We start from the raw sequence: 26671 nt of genomic DNA, 5'->3' as shown, positions 1-26671 counted from the left end.
AATTTCAGTTTTGAACTGAAAAATGGCTGTTGAAGTTTCGATGATTACGATGACGAATCCTTGAACGTTAAGGTGTTTGGGTCCTCTAGACAATTCGTAATCAAACGTCAACATTCCACCACAAAATCGCTAGTGTTTGGAGGTGATGTTTACTTCAAAATTTCGAAATCAACATCTCCAACTTAGTTCTAATACCCTCTTCTTCTTCTTTCTGGCATTACGTCCCAACTGGGACAAAGCTTGCTTCTCAGATTAGTGTTCTTATGAGCACTTCCACAGTTATTAACTGAGAGCTTTCTTTGCCGATTGACCATTTTTGCATGTGTATATCGTGTGGCAGGTACGAAGATACTCTATGCCCTGGGAAGTCGAGAAAATTTCCTTCACGAAAAGATCCTCGACCAGCGGGATTTGAACCCACGACCCTCAACATGGTCATGCTGAATAGCTGTGCGTTTACCGCTACGGCTATCTGGGCCCCTTCTAATACCCTCCGTCCACGAATTATTGTGGCGCGTCGATCGTCGCAAGTTTCTCGTTAAACAGTCAATCCCGTAAATGATTCTGTTTTGTTAAGCTTAATTACTTTTAGACGATAGGAGTCAGTGGCTGTCTTCTTTGTTGAAATTTGTTCTGGGATTCCAACTCCCACATGGTCCACTTATGCACTGTCAGTTTGTATTACGTGCAATAAATATGTTAAATTTGTCCTTGAAAAAGTTACCGAAGGACCTAAACTTTAATCAGCTCGTGGGGGCAAAATCCCCACAACCCCTGTTTCATAACACCAAAACAGCTGTTGAATTCAAATTCTACCAAACGTTATGCCACGCTGAAGTAACGCGCAAATTAGAACCTTACAAATGTATTTTTTCGCATCAGCATGTATCTATTATTGAACAATAACATCAGAACAAACGCCTGTAGGTATGCATTATATATGCAGAATCGATGAAATTAAATGGCGATTTATGATAGGCAGCCCAGAAAATGCAACTGCGGGACACGAAACAAGGTGATTTTGGAATCACATTATTCACAAACAATTAAATTAAAATCATAAACACTGCTGATTATAGTAACAGTGTTAATTTTCATTTTTTTTTGTGTCAGTTCTAATGGAATAATATCTCAACAATCCAGGTATCATGTGTTATTCAATATAATAATATTATCTATTTTATGAGCGCGTCAATTTTGAGCAAGTAAAATGATTGATTTCACCACAAATTCAAATCGGCATGTTAAATCTGTTATGTACTTGTGAATAATTACGCGTTCGAAAATCATACGTATTACTTTTATTGACATTCATTTCTAAAATGGTTGTTCGGTTCCAAAACTGTCAGAAAGTTACAACAACTTCAACGCCGTTTCATTTCTTTTGTCGCGGGAAAACCCATGCGTAATCAACAAATTACATAGCAGTCGCTTGTAAACTTCTTATGTAACGAACAAACAAGTTACATAAGACTCGACTTTTTGCGCTTTTTCGATTACATAGCAGTATTTTTCCATGTTGCAAATGTATCATATTGTAACTATTGAATATGTTAAGTAGCCGTTGCTGTAAGCTACTTGTAACAATATGTGCTGCTTGGGTATTATGCTGTGAACACACATCTGCTCCGATGTGTATGTTCTCGCTGGGTGGTTTTATTTAATTCATGATAATGGCTTTTTGTGTGGAGAATTCGAAGAAAAAAAAACTGTACAGTTCAGTCTCTTCAAATGGTGAAAAAATAGCTCTGCCGTCATGACAATCTATTGCTTATGAAACTACACAGCCATGCCGTTTCCTTCCCAGTTACAAAAGCTCCAAAAAGAGGTGAAGAAGCATCCATTCTGAATACATTTCGAATCCAAACTAGTCGTGTTCAGCTGCTGCTGCTTCATCTTCGCTGCTATAGAGCGTTTCCAGCGCAAAACGCAGAAAATGGCATTTTCAGACCTACTTTTTTACTGTAAATGAAACTTTGTGCATGTAGTAGCAGCTACCCAGTCAACGACTATATACGCATTTACGATTCTTTCAGATATTCACGATTACTCATAACCGTTTCCGTTACGCCAAGTAAGAGAAAAATAATATAACAAATTGGCATCATTGGACAAGCCATTATTCATAATTTGAACCTCTGAGTAAAATGACGTTTTATAGCTGACATTTAAGAACTTCTGACCGTAAACGCAATTTGGAGACCAGTTCAACTATAGCTTCCTTCAGGAAAACCTCCAGAGATTCCATCGAGAGTTCCTCCCGAAATATCTCCAATGTTTCCACCAGCTTTCTCCAGACACTCTTCCCCAGATTTCTCCAAGAATTCCTTCGAAGATTCCTCAAAGAATTGTAGGAGTAATTCCTCAAAAAAATCTCTACCGTAATCCCTACAATGTTTTCTCCACGATTGCCACAAGCGACTTCGCCAGGGATTCCTCCTAGACTTTAAACGTTTTCTCCTGATATTCCTATAAAATATCCTCCAGAAATTTTTCTACTCCTCCAAGGATGTAACCAGGATTTCACCAGGAAAATATTTACAACATTTGTTGTTTTTATCCAGGAATTTCTCCTGGGCTCTTAAGGAATTACTCCTGTTTCTTCTCCAGTGATTTCTGCTGTATTTGCCGAAGGTAGCCTCTCGAGATTCTTCCAGGATTTTTTTTGGAAATTGAGTCAAAAATTCCTACAGAGATTTCACCAGAAAATTCTTCAGAAGTTCCTTCAGGGATTCTACAAGAAATTACTTCAAGATTCCATTTCAAATATACCTACAGGAATTCCTACAGAGATTCCATCAAGATTTCTTCCCGAAATAGTTACAATGTTTCCACCAGCTTCCTCAAGACATTCTTCCTGAGATTTCTACAGGAATTTCCTCGAAGATTCCTTTAGGGATTGCACCTGAAATTTCTCCAAGATAATCTCTACCGTAATCCCTACAGTGATTTCTCCAGGAATTTCAGTAGGGATTTTACTAGGGATTCCTCCTAGAATTCCTTCATGTAAAACTTTTGATCGTTACTAACTGTTTTAGACCGGTTCCCATAGGACTACAGGAATATTCTTTCAGGAATCATGTCGGGTATTCCCTTATGGATTCCTCCAAAGATTATTTCAAGGATTTCTATTGGAAAATCTCTACAAGGATTCTTTCAGAGATTTTGGGAAGAGTTCCTCCAGTATAATCTCTACTGAGATCCCTCCAGGAATTTATGCAAGTATTTCTCCGGGAATTTTTCAAGCAAATATTCCAGGGATCCCTTCAGAGATTTCTTCCTCTAGAATATCCTCCAGAAATCTTTCCACTCCTCTAAGGATTCCACCAGGAGCATCAGGAAAATTTCTACAAAAATGTTTGTCTTTATCTAGGAATTTCTCCTGGGATCCTAAAAAATTACTCTTGCTACTTCTCCAGTGATTTCTGAAGAAATTTCCCGAGGTAGACCTCTCGAGATTCCTCCAGGAATTACTTCGGAGATTTCATCAGGGATTTCTCCAGCGATTCCACCAGGAATCTCTTGAGAAGTTCCGCAAGGAATTCCTCCAGGGATTCTTCAAAAAATTACTTCAAGATTTTCCTTCAAAGTCTTCTCAGGGATATCTCCGAAAAAATCGCTGCTACATGAATCACCCACAAGATTTTTCCATCCTCCAAAAATTTCCCGAGAATTTTTATTCAGAGATTCGTGGTTTGCTTCCAAATATTCCTGTATAAATTCCTCTGGAGATTTCGTCATGGATTCCTCCAAGGATTTAACCAGAAATTACTTAAAAAGTACCTTTAGGGATTCCTCCAAGATTTTGTTTTAGGAATTGCTCATGGGACTTCTTTACTGGAGAAGTTTTTGAAAAGACCTTGGATAAATTCCTGGAGCTGAAGGAATTAATTGAGCCATTCCTGGAGGAACCTCTAGAAATATTTAATGAAGAAATTCTTAGAGCATCGTTTCCCATTCCCATACTTGGTATTACTTGGTACCCTTAGCCTGTCAGTGCCTCGTTCTATCTATTTTACAAAAAAGTCAGCCGACGAGACGATGGGGGTCATGAAAACCCAGGTTGAGACAAAATGCTTTAGAGTAAGCTTTAGAGATCTCTGAAAAAAAAAACCTCTAGAAAAAAAAATATGGAGGAATCTCTGTAGGAATGAAGGATGAAGGAATCCTCAGAGTAATCTTGCTCAATCTCTGGGAGAATCCTTGGAAAATTCCTAGAAAAAAATCTTGAAGAGTCTGGAGAAATTCCTATAGAAATCTCTGGAACATTTTTTAGAGGAATACATGGAGAAATTCCTGTAGAAATAGCTGGGTAAATCTCTGGAGAAATCCCTGTAGAGATTTCTCTAGAAGAGTCCCTGGAGAAATTCTTGTAGCAATCTCAGAAGGATTACCTGGATAAGTTGTTTAATAAGTCAAAGAAGGATTACTTGGGTTGATGGATAGAGGGATCGTTGAAGAATCTGGGTAAACTGCTGAAGAAATCTCTGGAGGCATCTAAAGAGGAATCCCTAGAGAAATTCCTGGAGTAATCCTGGAGGAATCCCTGGAAGAATCACTGTGAAAAATTATGTGGGAGGAAACCTGGAGAAAACCCTGCAGAGGTATTTCTGGAGGAATCAATGGAGAAATTTCTGGATAAATCAACTAAGGAATCCATGGAGAGACTTTCGTAGATAAATCTAGGTAGAGTTTAAATATGGACTAATCTCTGTAGTACTACATGAAACAATCCTTGGAGTAATCTCTAGAAGAATTTCTGGGAGAAACTCTTGAGGAATCCTAGCCTGATTTCTGAAAGATTCCTTGGGAAATCCTTAGAAATAAAATTTACAGTAGTCTCTAGATAAATACCCAAAGAAATCTCTGGAGAAATTCCTGTAGATATCTGTAGAACTAATTTTCAGAGGAACCCATGTTGAGATTTTTCTAAAGCAATTCTTGGAGAATTTTCTGAAGAAATTGCTGGGTGAAACTCTGGAGAAATCCCTGTAAAGATTTTCCTAGAAGAGTCCCCAGAGGAGCCTCTGAAGAAATTCCTGCAGAATTCTCTGATAGATTACCTGGATAAATTGCTTAATGAATCAAAAAAGGTTACCATAGGGTTAATTGATGAAGGGATCTCTGAAGGATCTGAGTGAATTGCTGAAGGAATCCCTTGAGAAATTCCTGTAGTAATCCTTGGAGGAATCCCTACAAGAATCACTGAGAAGATTATGCGGGAGGAATTCCTGGAGAAATCCCTGCAGAGATATGCCTAGAGAGTTCCTGGGAGGAATCAATGGTGAAATTTTTGGATAAATCAAAGAAGGAATCCATGGAGAGATTTTCGTAGATAAATCTAGGTTGAGATTAAAAATGGAGAAATCTCTGTAATACTACATGAAGCAATCCTTGGAGTAATCTCTAGAAGAATTTCTAGAAGAATCCCTTGAGAAGCCCTTCCGCAATACTTGAAAGATTCCTTGGAAAATTTTTAAACAAAAATCTTGCAGGAGTCTCTGGATAAATACCTAAGGAAATCTCTGGAGGAATTCCTGTAGAAATCTATGGAACAATTTCTAGAGGAACTCATGTAGAGATTTTTGTAACGTAATTCTTGTAGAAATTCTTGAAAAGATATTGCTGGGTGAACCTCTGGAAGTATCCCTGTAGAGATTTTCCTAGAATAGACTCTTGACTATTTATCGGAGAAATTTGTGTAGAAAGATCACCTTGATAAATTGCTGAATGCATAAAACAAAGGTTACCAAAGGGTTAATTGATTAAGGAGTCTTTGAATAATCTAAATAAATTGCTAAAGGAATCCCTGGAGGCATCTCAGGAGGAATCCCTGGAGAAATTGCTGGAGTAATCCTTGCAAGAATGCCTGAAAGAATCACTGATAACATTAGGCGGGAGGCTGCAGAGATATGCCTAGAGAATTCCTTGGAAGAATCTATGGAGAAATTTCTGGATGAATCAACGAATACATCTATGTAGATTTTTTTTTTCCTAGGTTAATACCTAGATAAGGTTGAGATTAAATATGGAATAATCCTGTAGTACTACATGAAACAATCCTTGGAGTAATTTCTAGAAGAATTTCTGGGAGAAACTCTTGAGGAATCCTAGCCTAATCCCTGAAAGATTCCTTGGGAAATACTTAGAAATAAAATTGCAGTAGTCTCTAGATAAATACCCAAAGAAATCTGTGGAGAAATTCCTGTAGAAATATGTAGAACTAATTTTCAGAGGAACCCATGTAGAGATTTTTTCTAGAGTAATTCTTGGAACACTTTCTGAAGAAATTGCTGGGTGAAACTCTGGAGAAATCCCTGTAGATATTTTCCTAGAAAAGTCCTCAGAGAAGCCTCTGGAGAAAATCCTATAGAATTCTCAGAAAGATTACCTGGATTGATTGCTGAATGAATCAAAAAAGGTTACCAAAGGGTTAATTGATTAAGGAGTCTTTGAATAATCTGAATAAATTGCTGAAGGAATCCCTGGAGGCATCTCAGAAGGAATCCCTGGAGAAATTTATTGAGTAATCATTGGAGTAATCCCTGAAAGAATCACTGAGAAGATTATGCGGGAGGGAGGGCCTTCCTTAGCCGAGTGGTTAGAGTTCGCGGCTACAAAGCAAAGCCATGCTGAAGGTGTCTGGGTTCGATTCCCGGTCGGTCCAGGATTTTTTCGTATTGGAAATTTCCTTGACTTCCCTGGACATAGAGTATCATCGTACCTGCCACACGAGATACGAATGCGAAAATGGCAACTTTAGCAAAGAAAGCTCTCAGTTAATAACTGTGGAAGTGATCATTAGAACACTAAGCTGAGAAGCAGGCTTTGTCCCAGTGAGGACGTTAATGCCAAGAAGAAGAAGAAGATTATGCGGGAGGAATCCCTGCAGAGATATGCCTAGAGAATTCCTTGGAGAAATCCATGGAGAAATTTCTGGATAAATCAATTAAGGAATCCATGGAGAGATTTTCGTAGATCAATCTAGGTAGAGATTAAATATGGAATAATCTCTGTAGTACTACATGAGGGAATCCTTAGAACAATCTCTAGAAGAATTTCTGGGTGAATCCCTTGAGGGTTACTTTCACAATCCCTGGAATTTTCCTTGGGAAATCCATAGAAAAAAATCTTGCAGGAGTCTTTGGATAAATACCTGAGGAAATCTCTGGACCAATTCCTGTAGAAATCACTAGATTTTTCGAGAACGATTCTTGGAGAAATTCCTGGGTGAATCTCTGGAAGAATTCCTGTAGAGATTTTCCTAGAAGAGTCCCCAGAGGAGCCTCTGTAGAAATTCCTGTAGAATTCTCTGAAGGGTTACCTGAATAAATTGCTAAATGAATAAAATAAGGTTACCGAAAGGTTAATTGATGAAGGGATCTGGATAGATTGCTGAAGGAATTCCTGGAGTCATCTCAGGAAGAATTCCATAAAAAATCATGGAGGAATTCCTGCAGAGGTATTTGTAGACAAATCTGTTCGCGCCCGAATCGTCCGCTCTGGTGGCAAAATTGTCCCACTGTCCCCTACAGCAAGGAGCATGAGGAGAAACGTAAAATGCTAGAGAAACATCACCACCAGCAGCATCCAATGAGCCATTTTACGAAGCAGATCAAATGACAGGAGACCTGGGAGAATTCAATCATCGTCGTCAGTTTTCGCGATGTTGATGGTTGATGACTGTGCGTAGCTTTTCATAAAAGTGAAAGCTTAAACGGAGAAAAATTATTAAAATATTTCTGATCACAAAAGTGCTTTTTTATGTGCAATATGGGTAACAAAGAGGTAGCTGATACAAAAACTAGGTGTAATGTTGCAGTAACGATCATTTTTGAATCTATTTTTTGTCATTTTCTCCATGTCTCCGTTTGGTGAGATGAGGCGTTGTTAAAAATCACGCTGGATTTAATCCCAAGTCTCCTGTCAATTGATGACGTTGCGACGATTGACTGTTTAACGATAAACTTGCGACGATCGACGCGCCACCATATTTCATATAACGGAGGTTTTCAGAACTAACTTGGAGGTGATGATTTGGAGGTTATTTGGCAATTTGGAGGTTAAAATCACCTCCAAACACTAGCGATTTTGCGGTGGGATGTTGACGTTTGATCACGAATCAGCTGTTCCGAAACGTCTCGTAAAATGGCTTATACTCCCGAAGCCAGCAGCAGTTCACGGTCAATGTGATGGATTTTACTAATTAAGGTGAAACAGTTTGGAATCAACTTCAACACTAAAACTTTAAAGGCACCAATCTCGCGAAGAAAGCATCCCACAACAGTGCACTTTTTATTTTGGCTTTGTGCACTAGCAGAAAGCTTAAAATAAGAAGATTAGGAACGTTTGCCAACTATTTCTCCAGTTTTGTGCCTTTGAAAAAGTGAGTATGGTGAGAAGTCGGCCATTGTGCCAGCCATCTTTGGATTCCGAGATGTTTCACCTTAATCACATTGGTTCGCGTTCACTCAATGCTGTTAACAATCACTCATGAGTGACGCGGGCACACGCAACCGCTGTCAAATGGTGCTCAACGTCATCATGATCATCAGCGTCATCGCGCGCAATAGATTACGACAGCGTGAGCGGCAGTGCACCCAGATTCCCGATTTGTCTAGAATGTTCTAATCTGAAGAATAATGGAATATTTTAGATGCGACTCAACAAAATCCTTGGAGAAATTTCTGTAGAAATCAATGGAAGAATCCATGGAGAGATTTTTCCAGAAAAAAAAATAGGAAGAGGTTTTATCCCTGGAGAAATTATAAGTATTTTTTGATAAAATTCCTGGACGATGCCGAATTTCGTCAAAAGAAGTCAAAGTTGGTTTGATTTGTGGCTCCGTGTGGAGTTTAATAATGTGACAGCATACGCCTTTTCACGAGACGTTTCAAATCAGCAGATCCGGAAGCTCTTAGACAGTTCTATGAAAATGACAGGCTCGTGTTAGCACCGCTCATCCACCAATGTAAACAAATGAATAGACGGACCAGTCACATGAAAAGGCGTATTGCTGTTCTGTCAAACACTCAAGACTAAGGCGGTGCTATCTATGCATTTCATAGCGGCTTTTTGGTTATTTTAATGATCCATTCGAAAAAGACAGCCTCTACGCGATTTGCGTTCCGAGCTGGAAATACTCTACATTGTGATGCTGGGAGCTGTTCTGCCAGTTGAAACCACAATGAGACAGTAAGGAGACCTGAACCGAAACTGAGCATCACAAAAAAAGAAACCCTCCCCAGGGCGCCTGTACAAATACGTACGACCTACTCACTCACACATACACCCAAACACATCACCGACACGGAGGATGCACTCGAAAGGATAGATAAATTATTGTTGACATTTATGCTTCCGATAACCGGAGCTTGGTTGGGGACCCTGTCTTAGCTTTTGACCGTCGAAAAGTCACAGGCTTCACTGCCGTTATATAGGGTAATATGCACTCCTAGCGAAAAACTCAGTTTTAACTGTCATCCTAATTGGATTTACTAGGAATTCGCATAAATAAGCTCGCAATTACTTAAAACAATCATTGGATTGAGGCAATTATATATAAGATATTGAATTTGTAAGAATTGACATGAAACCATGGTCAATGGTTTCTAAACCAGTAAGACACCATCATTTATTCCCATGGCTGTCAAAATCGTTTTGGAATTTTTATTTTTTTATTTTGAATTTTCTGCTTGAATGGCATTGAAATCATAGGAGATATCGTATGGATTAATCGAGTAAAATACCTTCTATCTTGAATATGTTACTTGTCGCGTTTTACCCCAACAGCGTATTGTACGTCTAGTTCCCCTATACACGTTTTGGCAAACGAGCAGAGCAAACGAATGTCACGTACTTTTTAGGATCGTGTATGACTTGCGTGTACATACGAGCCCAATTGATGCAACTAAAAATACAGCCCGCAAGGGAAGGTCAAACTGCCGAAGGTTGTTTTCGTCGTTTCCTGACCGTTGTTGAATTGTAAAATCTCCATAAGTCTTTGTTCACAGGTTTAATATTGATCTATGAAATCATGATGAAACTTTGATTTGATGATAATTCCTTCAGGTCTCACTGAAACAAAATCCTGACAGTTGAACGTCTTCTTAACAACGAGTAAAACAGTATGGTCTTAACATCATACTACAACTGTGCTTCAATGACAAAAATTAATGGCACAGAAAACGTGGATCATCACTATAATACTTCCGGAGAAACGTACAAAAAGAAATTTAATTGGTCTCATTTGAGCTTCGGCACACATAAGATGGGGTTCATATCCATAGTCCACACATACATACATACAATAGCCCTACCCTACATATAGATACAATTAAACCATATCACACTTCCGTCTTTCTCATCTTTCTACTCGGCAGCCTCGCGTATTCGATACGAGATCACGAGCGGTAACATAGGTGGCGCTTTTGCGGTGAAAAATATGACGGGTGCCATTTACGTCGCCGGTGCCCTGGATTACGAGACGAGAAAGCGAGTAAGTATGGAGCCCTTTAATTCAGATCGTTTAATTAATCCCAGATGATACAACGAAAAAAAAACGGTATTGTATTATAGAACAGGTTTTGTTCGGATAAGTGAAAAATCGATACTGCATATTAGCAATTTCACGAAAAAGATGGTGCCAACTTTCTGATTTTTTTTTCAAACATTTCTGTAAAATAGATCGCACCCTAAAAATGTGTTTTGTCCTTATCCCTGTGATAATCGTCTAATTGAAACTCTTTATGGATCATTAAAAGGTTTAATTTAACTTCCTAAGTTTTTCGAAAAAAAAAAATTTCTTATTTTTTGTCACTAATTTTTTCAAAACATGGATAATTTTTTCCAATAATGAAAATTTTAAATCTCATTAATAGTACTTGCGATTGTTTGGCAGAAAACACTAATCACTCGGCTAAGGAAGACCATCGAAATTCTCATAGATTACGATTCTAATGTCGCATTGATTTAAAGTTTGGATCGATCTTGTGCTGAGAAAAACAACGATGTTATTTTAGCGTAGTTTATGAAAAATGTCACATCTTAACGTAAAAATTAAACGAAAAATATTAAAAAACTATCTTTCTGAAAACTTCTAAGGATTTAATCTTAACTCATTGTTTTTCGAATGAGCTTTACATAGAGAGTTTCAATTAGATTTATAATAATAATAATTATTATTATTATTATCTTTATTTAAGAGATTTTCAGCCCTAGGCTGGTTCATCTCAAGGATGTATAATATCAGAGATATTGACAAAACAATTTTTATGTTTGTGTTTTAAGGGGATGGCCTCAACCTTTCTTATTTAAAATATTAATTAATCATGCAAAAGAGGCTTAATGCATACCCCAGAGTATTTGCCATTTGATCTCGAAATCATTTCATCAAGCGAATAAACGTCATACTATGCTCATTATGCCATGGAAAGCTCGAAGATATGACCATACTGCAAAATAACATGAAGCATTGCAACTCTGAATGAAGTCATCATTCATCCATTCGATTCTCGCTAAAATAATCAATTCGGTAATGCGCCGGATGCTTCATATTGGTGATTTATTTTTTTCGAGTCATGATGGTTGCTGACGGATGGTGAATTAAAAATGCCGTTTCTAATCAAGTTCATCTCCGCCACACTGCTAATTAATGCTCTATTCATATATGAACAGTAGGGTGACGATGGAATATATGGGGCAATGATACGATCAAACTTTGAATGCCAGCAGCGTGCAGAAAAAATCCAAGCAAAAATGCTGAAATTGGATATGGCTCTGTGGGTGCCTTAACGCGGTCATAGTTTGCATATTTTAGCAATTCAGAAATTTTATGTACTTATTTTTTCTCATATTTTTATTGATTTATGCATTCAATGACTTTAGATACTATGTTCAGGAAAGTTAAGGAAGCAACCCCTGAAGATTTTTTTTAGAATCCCTGATGAAACTGAAAGAACACTTCCGATAGGAATTCATGTAGATTTCCCTGTAAAAATTTTTGTAGGGATTCCTTGAAGAACCTCTGAAAATATCCCTGGTGAAATCACTGGAGGAAACCTTCCTCCAGGTGTCACACTAATATTTCCTCCACGGAAACCACTTAGAATTTCTACAGAGTTTCTACAAGCAAGACATCCAGTGCTCACACCGGGATTTTTTTCAGAGATGCTACCACGAACATCACGGGAAATTTCTCCAATGAATCCATGGATTTCATCTGGAATTTCTTCCAGAATTGGATCATGAATTATTTCAGGGATTCCACCAGTTTTTTCGGCTTTAGGACATTTCGTCGAATGACATTTGGTCGAATGACGTTTGGTCGAATGACATTTGGTCGAAAGTACATTTGGTCGAAAGGACATTTGGTCGAATGGACATTTGGTCGAATGGCTTTGGAAAATTTATTTTGGTCGAATGATGTTTAGATGAACGGAATCATTTGGTAAAATTGATTATTGTATCCTAACTTTCGCAAAGTTGATAAGATAACGTATTTTTTAATAATCTGAATTATTAACTGTTTTTGAATGTATAATGGGACATTTTATGAAGTCTTATTTTTAAATTCAATACGCCTTATTATTTGTAATTCGAAGATATGCCAAAATCTAAGATTTCAATGATTATTTAAATGTCCTTTTTAGTAGTTTTTTTTTTGTACATTGACTGAAATATTTAGCTTTAGTGTATTTATTATTCTTTTAAAATATCATTCTTTGAAAAAGTGCTCAACAAGTTATGTTATTACTCAACGATGTGAACATAATGTTTTCTTCATTTATTATTCTTTTGAAATATCATCATTCTTCATAATAAAGATCAGCTCATCTGATGGAAGCATTCGGAGAGATTGCTCGGGATCATTCTTTGAATTCCTGGTCTTGCAACTCACGGACGTGGATAAGAATTTTGTATGCGGAAATCAAAACTCAATGGTCAATTGGCAATTGTGACTTCCAGCTTAATAACATTCCTTAGGCGAATATATGCCTTTGCTGTCAGTGTTGATGACCTCGGGTGAAAGACAGAGTTTGTAGTAGAAGCTTTGGATTATTAGACATGAAAACTGTGCCAATTCTGTGTATCGGGTTAGGAAAGACAAGTTGAATGAGATGAAAAAAGTTGGCTTGTTTCCATTTAAGATCAGCTCATCTCGAGTCTCAGAACAGGCCTGAACGAAAAAGCAGCATGAAACATAAAAAAACGCAAGAGGTAGATTAATACCTTGGAAGAGCGTCTATCAAATTGAATATCAAAGTTTTGCTAATCGCATATAGATTGTTGGCAAACTAGTTGATACTTTTTCAATTATTCAATCACTCTTGCATTATCGACAAAATGCTACATACTATTTAGACTCGAGCACTATTTTTTCCACGAAATGTCGGTTCGATCAAATATCATTTGCTTTCTGTTTCAACTAAACCTTTTCGACCAAATGTCCATTCGACGAAATGTCCATTCGACCAAATGTACTTTCGACCAAATGTCATTCGACTAAACGTCATTCGACCAAATGTCTTTCGACCAAATGTCATAGATTCAGTTTTTTCTCATAGCATTCTGCTATTTTGTTTGTGTTTTTTTTCGTGGGTTTTAACTAGAGTTTCCACCAGAATAGCCTCGAAAAATCCTTCAGGGATTCTACCAGTATTTTCTCTATAGATTCTACCAACAATAACATCCGAGTTATGACATAAAATTCTTCCAAGGATTCCAACACAAAAATCTTCAACGACTCAACCAGGAATCCCTCCAGGGAACAAAAAAAATCCTCCAGGGTTTCGAATAGGAATTGACCCAGTTATTCGACAGCAGTTTCTCTCATAATTTAACCTGTATTTTCTCCAAAGACTAGTGTAATTCCTACAGAGATTATATTAGTAAATCCGACATTTTATCAGAAATATGTCCATGGATTACACCAGGAAATGCTCCAGCCACTCCAACAGGAATTCTTGCAGAAAATTTTCCAAATTTTTTAACTGCGATTCTACCAGAATTTGCACAAATATCTCTTTCACGATTCCCTAGATTTAGCTTTGGAATTCCCCCAGGAATCTCATGATAGATACTCATGATGATACTAGGTATTTTTCCGGAAGTCTTAAAAAGATTTCATCAAGATTTCCGACCGGGATTCCACCATGATTATTTGCAGGAATTCTACAAGGATCCCTTTTTTTCCCTCGGAGATTCCACCAAGCAGGTCAATAACAAGTTTGAGGAAAAATATTATCGGTACTTCAAAAGGAAATCCTGGGTAAATATTTACAGAGTTTCCCGAAAGAATTCCAGGGTGTATCTCAAGCGGAATCTGTTCCTTAAGAGATGCGCTAGATATATTTCCAGGGTTTCTACCATGAAATTCTTCAAACATTCCCAGAGGAAATGTTTTTTTTTTTTTGGAAATTTTGCTGGAATCTTTGGAAAACTTCCTGGTCGGAGTAGGAGGAAATTCCTAATCTCTGATGAAATTCATGGTGGAATTTAAGTAGAAATTCCTGATAGAATTCTCGAAGAATTCTTGGTAAAATTCCTAATAAATATTGGAAAAATGTCTGTAGGAATTCCTGGTGGAATCCCTAGAAAACTTGCTGGTGGAATCTCTGAAGGATTTCCAAATGAAATCGCTGAGATTATTCTTAGTGGAAAATCTGGGGAATTATCAGTAAGAATTCGTATAAGCAATATGAATGAATCCGATGAGAAGTTCGTGATGAAATTGTTGGTGGAATTTTTTGAGTAATCTCTCAAAAAAATCCTAGTGCATTAATTTTTGGAATTCCTGGGTGAAATTATTGAAGAAATTCTAGATTATTGCTCTGAAAGAATTCCTGATGGAATCCTTGGGGAAATTTCTGGAACATAATACTCGGGGAATTCTTGGTCGAATCCCTCGAAATACTACTAGTGGAATCCCTGTTAGAATCTCTAGTGGAATCTCTGGTGAAGTTTTTTGAAGAAATCTTGATGCTATTACTTGAGAAAATCCTTGTTGGAATTACAGGTGGATTTTTTAAGGATTCCCTGGAAGAATTCTTACATGGATCTCTGGAGGAATGCCTGGTAGAATGCGTAGAGGAAATTCTAGTAAAATCGCGATGGAAGATTTCGGTGTGGAATCCCTAGTCCAATTTCTGAAGGTAATTCTAAAACTAGATGTGGTGTAATCCCTGTTAATTTTATGTGCAATCCTTTCGAAATTCCAGGCGAAAATGTCTGGTGGGATTCCATGATCTGTTTCCCTATCGAATGTTTGGTGAGAACGAAAAAAATTCTGGAAGAAATCATTGGAGTTGTCCTGGTGCAATTTCTTGCGAAATTCCTTGTTGAATCTCTAGAATAATTCCTAGTGAAATTCTTTGTAAAATCTTTTGGAAGAATTCAATTAAAAAAATCCATGTCGGTATTTCTGATGGAAATTCCCGCAATTCGTTAGGCGAAATTCCTGGAGGAATCCTGAAGGAAATGCTGAACAGTTTAATTATTGTAGAAGTTCTGATTTTACATCTGAAAAAAAAAAATCCTGATAAACTTTTGAAATGACATCATTTGGTTAAGATGATGTTTGATGCAGAAGAAATCGTTGGTGGAATAAGTAGCATCAACCTGGGGGCGGAGTCAATGTTGGTCGAACGGTCTGAGCGTCTGTGGGCTGCATTATGCAGGGCTTCCATTAGAGTTCCCTATTTAGATTCCTTCCAATGATTCCATCAGGAGTTCTTTTAAGAATATATTGGATCACCTTTTCGTGGTGCGTTATGGGGTAAAGATCTACCAGTGAACCCTAGTCCTGACTGCTTCAAACGAAGAGAACAGGATGTAATAGTAATCAAAGGAACACTTTCAGTCCTTGTTACATTTTAAACCTTGTTGAAAGTGACAAGTCTCGGTTTTCCCAGTTGCCGAGAATAATCTTGAGACAAGGAAAAAAAATGAGTCGAATTCAACAATTTGTTTTCTAATCTTTTATTTATTTCGTTCTCTAGTTTGAAGAAGTAAGGACTAGGATTCTGATGCATGGACAATTTCGGTGTAATTTCTTGGCTTTATCGAGGGATCCGATTTTGCCTGATAAAGGGGCGCGCCTGTGGAGAGTGCATGCTCCACACTCTTCGAGAGTAGGAACCTTTCAGTTAGAATCCTTTCCTGTGATCAAGTTAGGAATTACAACTGTAATAAAACCGAATGCTTTATCACTTCTCGATAGTGACAAAGTAAAACGACATGCACTACACAAAGGACACGGGATATACTACAATAGATCAACTATTGGTCGCAGTGGTTTATGTTCCGAACAGAACAAAAAAACATTCCTTGCTTAGCGCTTGTACGAGTCGGTTGACTGATTCCCGGTCTCATCGCACGGCACTTTTGCAAAGTACTTTTTGACCTTTTTCCCCCACCGCCCGCGTGGGTTTTTGGTTCAGTAGTTTCGTAATAGTTCCAAGTACGACTAGTTTAGTGCAATATTTGTGCTTAGGCGATCGCGCTTTGCGAAGGAAGCGAACTAGTGTAACTAGTATCGTTCCACCGCAATAAAAAAGTCATCACAACCAGCTCTAAGTGATTGATTTTTTTCCCCCGCACCGAGAGCAACATCAAAGCAGAAGTCACTCTGCTACCTACGGTGCGTGAACGTTCTCCTGCTGTACATCGAACGTAAACGGATAAGTATAAATTGTATACCAATTCCATATCCATTGAATTGCTATCACATCTCCGAATAAACAGTGTTGAGGTCAAGCTTGTTTTCGCTTCTTTTCTGTCTCTCTCCCGGTTCGATTGTTTCGACCGAATAGGGGAGTAGGGTACAAAATAGTCCACTGATCGGTAAATTTTTTTTTCTTGATTTTTTTTTTTATTCTGCCCGTATAGGGGAGGTGTGTACATAGTAGCCCATTGATTAGTTAAGTTTTTTTTTCTTTTCACATTTTTTTTTGTTTTTTTTTTCATTTTACTTTTTTTTTTGTTTTGTTTATTTGGTTGCGGTTGAAAGTTTTCCCGCATGGACGAATCGGATGGAGGCAATACGCCTCCTAAAGATCTTGTTGCTAGAACGCGGTTTTATCAACCATCTTCGGCAGGGCCTTGGGTTGTCTATTTCCGGCGCAAAAGTAAGATTTTGAATGTGCTCTCGATCTCTCGAGAGCTGACGCGTAAATATCCTGGGACCGTTATTCATCAAGTAAAACAATCCAAGCTGCGTGTAACTGCACCTAGTTACAAAGCAGCAAATGAGATTGCTCAGCATGAGGCTTTTACTGTGGAATATTACGTCTACATTTCTGCACGAGAGGTAGAGGTGGAAGGGAAAATCGTTGACGCGAGTCTAACATGCGAAGACATAAAGACTGGCAAAGGCGTTTTTGATAACCGGTCAATTCCTGATGTGGCTATACTGGATTGCAAACAATTGCAATCAGTTTCCATGGAAGGAAATAAGAAAGTGTTTTCGCCGTCAGCCTCGTTTCGAGTGACTTTTCCTGGTTCCGTCCTCCCAAAATTTGTTTGCATTGATAGTGTTTTTTACCCAGTGCGCCTATATGTGCCGAAGGTATTTAATTGTACCAACTGCAAGCAGCTTGGTCATAGTGCTAGCTTTTGCGACAACAAGCCCCGTTGTGGCAAATGCAACCAAGCTCACTTAGAAGATGCTTGCACAAAGGAAGCTGAAAAATGCTGCTACTGTAGCAAGGATCTGCATGACTTGCAGAAATGCCCGGCATACAAAAGGCGCATTCGAAATGAGAGTCGCTCCATTGTGAAGCGCTCCAAGAAGACGTATGCGGATATGGCGAAATCTTTAAATCCGCCAGCAAAAGAGTCTTCATCAGCCATCCCAGTTGGTAACTCTTTTCAAGAGTTGTCTTCCGACGAAGCGTACGACGACGAAACCGATGGGGGGGATTCTTCGGAGGTACACGCACCCGGAAAAAGAAAGTCTCCATCTTCTCCGGGACTGCGCCGTAAGGTATTGAAATCTTCCCTCAAAAGTTTGCCTAGTTCCAAAGGAGGTGGGGCAAATTTGAAAATGCCGAAGCAACAGGTCTTTGATGCATCCGTTCCGTGCTGTAGCAAAGATTTGCCGCCCCCGCTTCCACCGATTAAATATACTTCAAAAAGAAGCTCTAGACAAGATAGCAAGAAAAAAGCTACTGAAGTCCCTCGCTCTTCCTCGAAAACCCCCCGGGCCAAGCGAGGACTGATAACTTTTAAGGCCCTTGTGGATCGCATATGTGATGCCCTCGGAGTTTCAGACTCATTCAGAGGCATACTCGACCTTTTTCTCCCCGCAATAGAAGAGTATCTCAGGGAATTGACTATCTCGTGGCCCCTCCTTGCTTCGATCATATCTTTCGATGGATAATTCATCGAGTGAGGTACAAGATATGATCACTGTGCTACAGTGGAACTGTCATAGTCTAAAACCTAAACTAGACACATTTAAGTTTTTGCTTCACAATTCCGATTGTGAAATATTTGCACTTTGTGAAACATGGCTTTCTTCTGAAGATGATCTTAACTTCTACGATTTTAACATTATACGCCAGGATCGAGATGATAATTACGGGGGAGTACTTTTAGGGATCAAAAAGTGCCATACATTCTACAGAATCCCAATCCCGACCCATCCAGGCATAGAAATCGTTGCTTGTCAAATAAACGTAAAGGGTAAAGATCTTTGCGTAGCTTCTGTTTATATTCCTCCAAGAGTTTCAATAAACCGCCGTCATCTATGGAATGCAGTCTCCATGCTCTCATCCCCAGTTTTAATACTGGGTGATATGAACTCACATGGTACTGGATGGGGCGAATCTTATGACGATTGTAGAGCGGCTATTTTCTATGATTTATGCGACGATTTCAATTTGAACATTTTGAACACAGGTGAAGTGACACGTATTTCATCCGACGGCAAAGAAAGCCGCATTGACCTGTCTTTGGGTTCAAGTTCACTATCATTCGATTGCATGTGGAAGGTCATCGATGATCCCCATGGTAGTGATCACTTACCCATAATAACGTCCATCAGAAATAATTGTGAAAGGTCAGAACAGTCAATTCAGGTTCCTTTTGACCTCACTAGGAATATCGATTGGCAAAAATTTGCATCAGCGGTAACTTTCGGAATCGAATCATTCAACTCCCTCCCACCGTTGGATGAGTATCGATTCCTAACAGAATTGATTTATAAAAGTGCATTAGAATCCCAAAAACAACGAGTTCCAAGTGGATCCTTCAAAAGACGACCAGCCACACCTGGTTGGGATGATGAATGCACTCAGTTGTATCGAGAAAAATCTAATGCCTTTAAAGCTTTTCATAGATATGGTACCTCAGAACTTTATTTAGAGTACTCGAAGCTCGAAAAAAAGCTGAAGAATCTTATCAAAGCGAAGAAACGTAGTTATTGGCGGCGTTTCGTTGATGGCCTCTCACGAGAAACTTCAATGTCGACGCTTTGGAGAGTGGCTCGCAACATGCGAAACCGCTCATCCGCAAATGAGAGTGATGAATACTCCAACCGTTGGATATTCAACTTCGCAAAAAAGGTCTGTCCAGACTCAGTTCCAGCTCATCCGCCTCTATGGGAAACTCCAAGAGACGATTCTTTGGACAGGCCATTCACTATGCTGGAATTTTCTATGGCTCTTCTTTCATCAAACAACTCCTCTCCGGGACGCGATATGATTAAGTTCAATCTTCTTAAAAATCTCCCCGATATCGCTAAAAGACGGTTGCTTGACCTATTCAACTCATTCATGGAGCACAACATTGTTCCACCTGAATGGAGACAGGTCAAAGTAATAGCTATTCAAAAGCCTGGGAAACCAGCGTCTGATCATAATTCGTACCGCCCGATCGCTATGTTATCATGTTTAAGGAAATTGTTAGAGAAAATGATCCTATCCCGACTCGATCACTGGGTCGAATCAAACAATATGCTTTCCAATACTCAATTTGGCTTTCGCAAGGGTAAAGGAACAAACGATTGTCTAGCGTTGCTTTCATCAGATATTCAATTAGCATTTGCCGACAAGGAGCAACTGGCATCAGTTTTTCTGGATATTAAGGGCGCATTTGATTCAGTTTCCATAGAAATATTGTCAGAAAATCTGCACAATAGTGGCCTTCCTGGACTATTGAATAATTTCTTGTACAATTTGTTGTCAGAAAAGCACATGAGCTTCACTCTCGGCCAACTGACAACTTCCAGAATTAGCTATATGGGCCTTCCCCAAGGCTCATGTCTAAGTCCCTTGCTTTATAATTTTTATATTAAAGATATTGACAACTGTTTGGAAGAACCATGCACGCTTAGACAACTTGCAGATGATGCTGTGGTCTCTATGAAGGGCCCACGAGCGGAAATCCTGCAAAGACCATTGCAAAATTCCCTTGATAATCTATCCACTTGGGCTAGAAATTTAGGGATCGAGTTTGCGCCGCAAAAAACTCAACTGGTTGTATTTTCAAGGAAGCGGAATCCAGCCCAACTAAAGCTTAAGCTTTTGGGAACAGACATCGACCAGTCTTTGACTTCAAAATACCTTGGGGTCTGGTTTGATTCTAAAGGCACTTGGCAAACCCATATTAGGTATTTAATGGAAAAATGCCAACAAAGGATCAATTTCTTACGAACAATTACCGGAACATGGTGGGGTGCTCATCCGGAAGACCTCATAAAACTCTATAAAACAACCATTCTCTCTGTTCTAGAGTATGGCTCTTTCTGTTTTCTCTCAGCAGCAAACTGCCACCTTATCAAATTGGAACGAATTCAATATCGTTGCTTGCGTATCGCCTTAGGGTGTATGCACTCAACACATAATGCGAGCCTGGAGGTACTGGCAGGGGTTTTACCGCTACAGAACCGATTCTGGGAGCTCTCGCTAAGAATACTTATTAAGTGTGGAGTGAGCAACACACTCGTCATTGAAAACTTCGAAGAATTGCTCAAACTGAATACTCAGTCAAAATTCATGAGAGTTTATCTCTACTACATGTCATCTGACATAAGTCTTTCATGTTATAAACCTCCACGTGTACGCTTCACCAATGACAGTTCCTCTGTTGAATACGATCTGACCATGAAACAAGCTGTTCATGGAATTCCAGATCAACTTCGATGTTTAACTATTCCACGTATTTTTAACGCAAAGTACCAAAATGTCGATTCCTACAGGAGATATTTCACAGACGGGTCCCGTATCAATGGATCCACTGGCTTCGGTGTCTTCAATGAAAACTCTTCCGCCTTCCGAAAACTTCAGGAACCTTGCACGGTTTACGTTGCTGAGCTGGCAGCAATCAACTTCGCTTTGGGGATGATCTCAAACATGCCCACAGACCACTTCTTCATCTTCTCGGATAGCCTCAGTTCTATTGAGGCACTCCGATCGATGAAACCTGTAAAGCATGCATCTTACTTTCTTACAAAAATAAGAGAGCAGATGTGTGCACTGGTCGAAAGATCATATAAGATTACCTTTGTATGGGTCCCCTCACATTGCTTAATTTATGGCAATGAGAAGGCGGACTCTCTCGCAAAGGTGGGCGCTGAGGAAGGTGAGATATATGATAGAAGAATTTCACACGATGAATTGTTTCACTTAGTACGTCAAAGTTCTCTTCACGGTTGGCAAAGCGATTGGCTGAATGGCCAACTGGGACGGTGGTTACATTCCATAATTCCTAGAGTTTCCTTGCGAGCGTGGTGGAAAGGTTTGGATCTAAGTCGAGATTTCATTCGCGTGATGTCAAGACTTATGTCCAACCATTACTCGCTAGATGCACATTTGCACAGGATTAACCTCGCGCTGAGCAATATTTGTAATAGGTGTGGTTATGGTTATGATGACATCGATCACGTAGTTTGGAAATGCCCGGATATGGACGCCTCCAGAGCGCAACTTTTGGATACCCTTGCGGCCCGAGGTAGACAACCCTATGTTCCTGTTAGAGATGTGTTGGGCACTCGCGATCTCATTTATATGGTCGCAATTTACGATTTTCTTCGCTTGTCCTGTATAAAAGTTTAATTCTCTTGTGCTCTCTTCTCCAGTTTTTTTTTTCTCTGTGTTTTGTCCCCTTCATGTTGGATTGAGGATCCTGGCCATCCGGCAGACGAATACCGGCAAGAAATTGGTACCAACGCCATTACACGTTACCACGAGTTACCACGATATACCTCCCGGATGAGCTGCAGAAAACCCTAAACCCAATCCTCACCATGTCCTTCCTTCCAAAAATTGTGACCATTAACCTCGAGTTGCCACGAGTACCCTGGCTCCATCCCATACTAATTTTGGTATGAAAAAGTGAATTATTTGTAAATAATACAAAAAAAGGGATTTCGGCTCCGTAAAGCGTTAAACGCGATTGAGCCTCAAATAAATGAACTAGATAAAAAAAAAAAAGAACAAAAAAAGAATATATTTAGAAATTCCTCCAAGGATTCCATCAAGAGTTCCCTTAGGGATCGAATTCTATCGATAGATCGATAATATCGATAATCGATAGAATCGATTCTATCAGGAGTATCTTTAGGGTTTCCATCAGAGTTCTTCTGGGGATATCGTCAGGAGTTCCTCCAGGGATTCAATCAAAAGTTCCTTCAAAGATTCTATCAGAAGTTCCTCCAGAGATTCTATCAGGAGTTCCTTCAGAGATTATATCAGAAGTTCTTGGAGGAATTCCATCAATTTCTTCTAGGCATACCATAAGTAATTTCTCTAGGTATTCTATCAGCAGTTTCTCAAGGCATCCAGTGATTTCATCAGGAGTTTCTATAGGAATTTCATCAGCAGCTCTCCAAGAGATTTCATCAGGAGTTTCACCAATGATTCCAACGGGAGTTCCTTCAATAATATCTTTAGCAATTCCTCCGAGGATTCCTGGTGGATTTTAAGGAGGATTTCCAGGAGAAAGTCCTGAAAAAAGTCGTAGTGGAATCCTTAGGGGAATTTCTCGTAAAGAACTTCTTGAGAAGCATCTGAAAAAATCGTTGTTTGATTCCTGATCGAATCATTGGAACTACCTTCCAGAATAATTCCTGAAGGAATATTTATAGAAATTGTTATAGTCATCTTTGGAGGAACTCTTGCATTCAGCCTTGGAGTAAGCTCTGAAGAATTACTGGAAAAAAACACTTGAGGATTTTTTTTGAATTGATCTTTGATGGAAGAAATGGAGAAAATCCTGAACATTTAGTAGAGGAATTGAAGAATTAGAAGAAATCTCTGAAGAATGTCACCTAAAAACATTAAGGATTTTCCCTGAGAGAATTCCTAGTTGAATCTGTTGATAAATTCCTAGAGAAATATTGATACAATTCCTGATAGAATCCCAGGAAGAATTTCTTGGAATGGAATCCTTAGTATAACCCTTAGATGCCTGGATTTTTTTAAACAGAATAATTGAAAAAAAAAACACAAAAAAATCCAGAAAGAATCTTTTAAGAAATTACCAAAGTCATTCCCATATCGATGACTGTTCAGATCAATCCTCGACAGAGACCCTTATAATTTTAGAATTTTGCCAGAATACGATCGGAATCGTGCGAATTATAACTAGAATTCCTCATCAATATCCCTTTCGTTCGGTATATAAAATTTGAAAGCTCTGCCCTTCTTCACTTCGATAATTGCCTTAAAATCGTTGAAATATTTCCCCCACAGCCACAGAATTCGAAAAATTAACAATCCTATATTCATTAAATGTTCCTAGATCATTAAAAACATGCAAAAAAAAAATAGTCTTGCTGCATCGAGCTATTCTAAAAACTATTCGATGAAAATGTGTTCACTATGTTTCGTTTAGAGAATACAATACATAGAACACATTTTCTTATGAATTTTCTTGATTATGAGCGTTTGGTTAAAAAATACAAACCGTTTCGTCTCAAATTCCGAACATGATTCATGTTCCGAAAACTGGACTTTTCATACCGATTTTTCAAAAAAACCACTCAGATTTCTTCAGAGGATAATCAGTCTTTCTATGATTCAAGTCCAATACACTTATAAATCGTGTAAATATCAATGGTGAACTTTTGAAACAGCCCCTGTCACTGGAAATTAAAATTCTTACGTATATATTTTTATGATCATTTACTTTACTAACAGGAAAAAGTAATCACCCTGTCAAAGTAGCACGCGAAACATCTTTCAAGGCAATGCTTTCCAAAAATGGTTTCAGAGATGCATCAACAGAAGCATCATAACTTTCCTAGTTCTATCAAAAGCTCATGAAATTTCATTGCCGTTCCAAGAAACTTACATTTCACCCCGCGTTTGACGTTTAACAAAAAACAACGAGATTTGCTCTAAATGCTCTCAGCAAACAGTATTAAAGACAAGTTTATCAAGATGTATTCAGTAACTTTTCAAACAAACTCTTGCAACTTCTTCCAAAATGCCGGTTTCAATGTTATGACTCGAATTACTTTCATCTTCTAAAGCATCCGCAACATAACTTCATTGCATGCAAGTTGCGTTTCAATACTCACACCTCAAGAAGATTAATCTCTGTTGTGAGAAAGTTGCACTAAACTTCGTATTTTACAGCTAAAATTTTGTTTGTTTCAATCTAGGTTTCAATTGCAGTATAGTTGAGTTGTTCCTCACGTATTATGTAACAACGAAAACATGATCTAGCAACAGTTTGTTTGTTTAACCCTTTGGGGCCTGATTTTTTCCAAGAACTATTATACAGTTTTTTGAACGCCTTTCAATAGTTTTGGTGCTCAAAATGCTAAACATAACAAGAAATGATGACAAATATTTTTTTGGGAGGTGCTAGGTCTTCCAAACTGCTCTTGAGTTCATAACTTGAAGTCTATGCTTGTAATAACAACCTTGTTCATCAAACAAGGTGATGAACTGTAATCTACCGTATATTCTGAACCTTCTGAGTGTTCAGCAAATATAATCAGATCATTTCGAATGTTCTAGATTATCTAACTTGTCGGGATGTTCAGTACATAAGATCTACAACGCGATGAGAGTCAGGATTTAGTGGTAATAAATTAATAACCACGAAACGAAGCACTTCCGAAACATGGTGTATTCGACAAAGTTTCCAGTCATAATTAGCGACATCTATTGGGAAGCATCCATAAATTATGTCACGTAAAAATATACTATTTTCAACCCCCCTGCTTTTCAGCTTTTGTTAGAGAACAATTTGTGAAAACGTCAGTAGAGTCTAAATGCGTAAACGAGTAGAAACACGTTTTGAATATATGTGTTTGTCGACGAATCTTCTTCTTTTTCTTGGCATATCGTTCCCACTGGGAGGAAGCTGGCTTCTCAGCTTAGTGTTAGTTTAGCACTTCCACATTTATTACCTTTGATCTTTCTCAGATATTGACCTTTTTGCATGGATATATCGTGTGGCAGGCATGTGCCCATACTCCGTGCCCAAGGAAATCAAGACTCTTTCCTTTACGAAAAGATCCGGTAATCGTCATACAAATCTCGAGCTCTACTTCTTTTTTGCAATCGTGCAACACGACTATCCATGTAGAGGCATCACTACTGTACTGTCACAGACAAACAGACGTAAAACTCTTGAGAAGCTCATGGTACATGCGTTTAACGATGAATTTGATTTTCATTTGATCGACGCGATCGTTCCACCAGAGGCGCTAGTGTTCGACCGCTTTGACTTTTGATAGTGTACACGTTGCTGAATGATGCGAACAAAACTTACAGGTAATTTGTGTAGTAGCGTGCGTGTTAGGCAAACGTCAACTAAAATCCATCATGGTAGACAGTGCTTCGCGCGGTTCTTGCAACATATGACAGTGTGGACTATAAGACTATTCATGAGGACACTTCGCGATTGGGTTGACAGCTCAAAGTGCAAGCACAGTGAACACTAAACTTACAGAAATTTCGTTAAGCGTCATCAGTGCTTACCAATCTCCTTTGTTCCCCAAGGGATGATTGTCAAAAATTCATGGTAAACAAAAAAATTTAGCTGATCACAGCTGTCTCATGGATTGCCTTATTGTCAGTTAAGCACTTGGTACACTCTTTGCCAAGGGTGCAAATTTTTTCGCACGCATAAGCTAACACTTCAATGGAAGCTTGCGCAGTGACGACATTATTTATCTCCAGCTCTTTCTCTCATTCGGTATCGCTCCGTATAGCCGAGAGGCTTTAGAAGTTTCACGACACTCTCACCCAAATCTAGTTGAGAGTCTTCCATAGGGCACTTGGTGGCTTTATTTAGGTGCTAAACGGCTCCATTTTAGTCGGCTGGAAAATGCGTCGTAGTGCGTTTTTCGTTTCAAACCGTTTCCCAGCCGAATCAAATGAGTTACTAATGCACTAATGTTTACACGCGTGGAAAAAGTCAGTCAGAAAGAAAGAAGTAAACAGTTGGGATTTGTATGGCTGTGCAGTAAATTTTCTGTAACTGCAAAGCATCCGTAAATACGAGTAGATAAACATGTTTTTGTTTCTTATATTTTCATGTCTTTTTGAAGACAGTCGAGGAACTGAAGAAAGTATGGGTTCACATGCAAAAAATGGTTGATTCACAGGTTGTGCAGAATCTCATGGCCGGGGTTGAGGCCAAGGTGCGGGCATTTACATATGGACTGTAAATAAAATACGAGTAAAATGGTAAAATGAAGTTTAATGGTAAT

The 26671-nt window shown here is 38.7% G+C and overlaps 1 protein-coding gene across 1 annotated transcript in view; it reads left to right on the top strand.

The window, feature by feature from the left end:
- The window catches only part of LOC5564848 (neural-cadherin), a 151063-nt gene that overhangs the window by 37670 nt on the left and 86722 nt on the right, over positions 1-26671 (top strand). The window contains exon 3 of the mRNA XM_021847322.1: positions 10383-10498. Within this exon, the coding sequence (XP_021703014.1) occupies positions 10383-10498 (116 nt within the window). The remainder of the gene's footprint in view (positions 1-10382; positions 10499-26671) is intronic.

The sequence above is a fragment of the Aedes aegypti genome, chromosome 2, assembly GCF_002204515.2.
Source record: "Aedes aegypti strain LVP_AGWG chromosome 2, AaegL5.0 Primary Assembly, whole genome shotgun sequence".
NCBI classification, from domain to species: Eukaryota; Metazoa; Arthropoda; class Insecta; order Diptera; family Culicidae; genus Aedes; species Aedes aegypti.
Note: the sequence above shows the minus strand (reverse complement) of the source record. Positions and strands in the feature narration are given on the sequence as shown.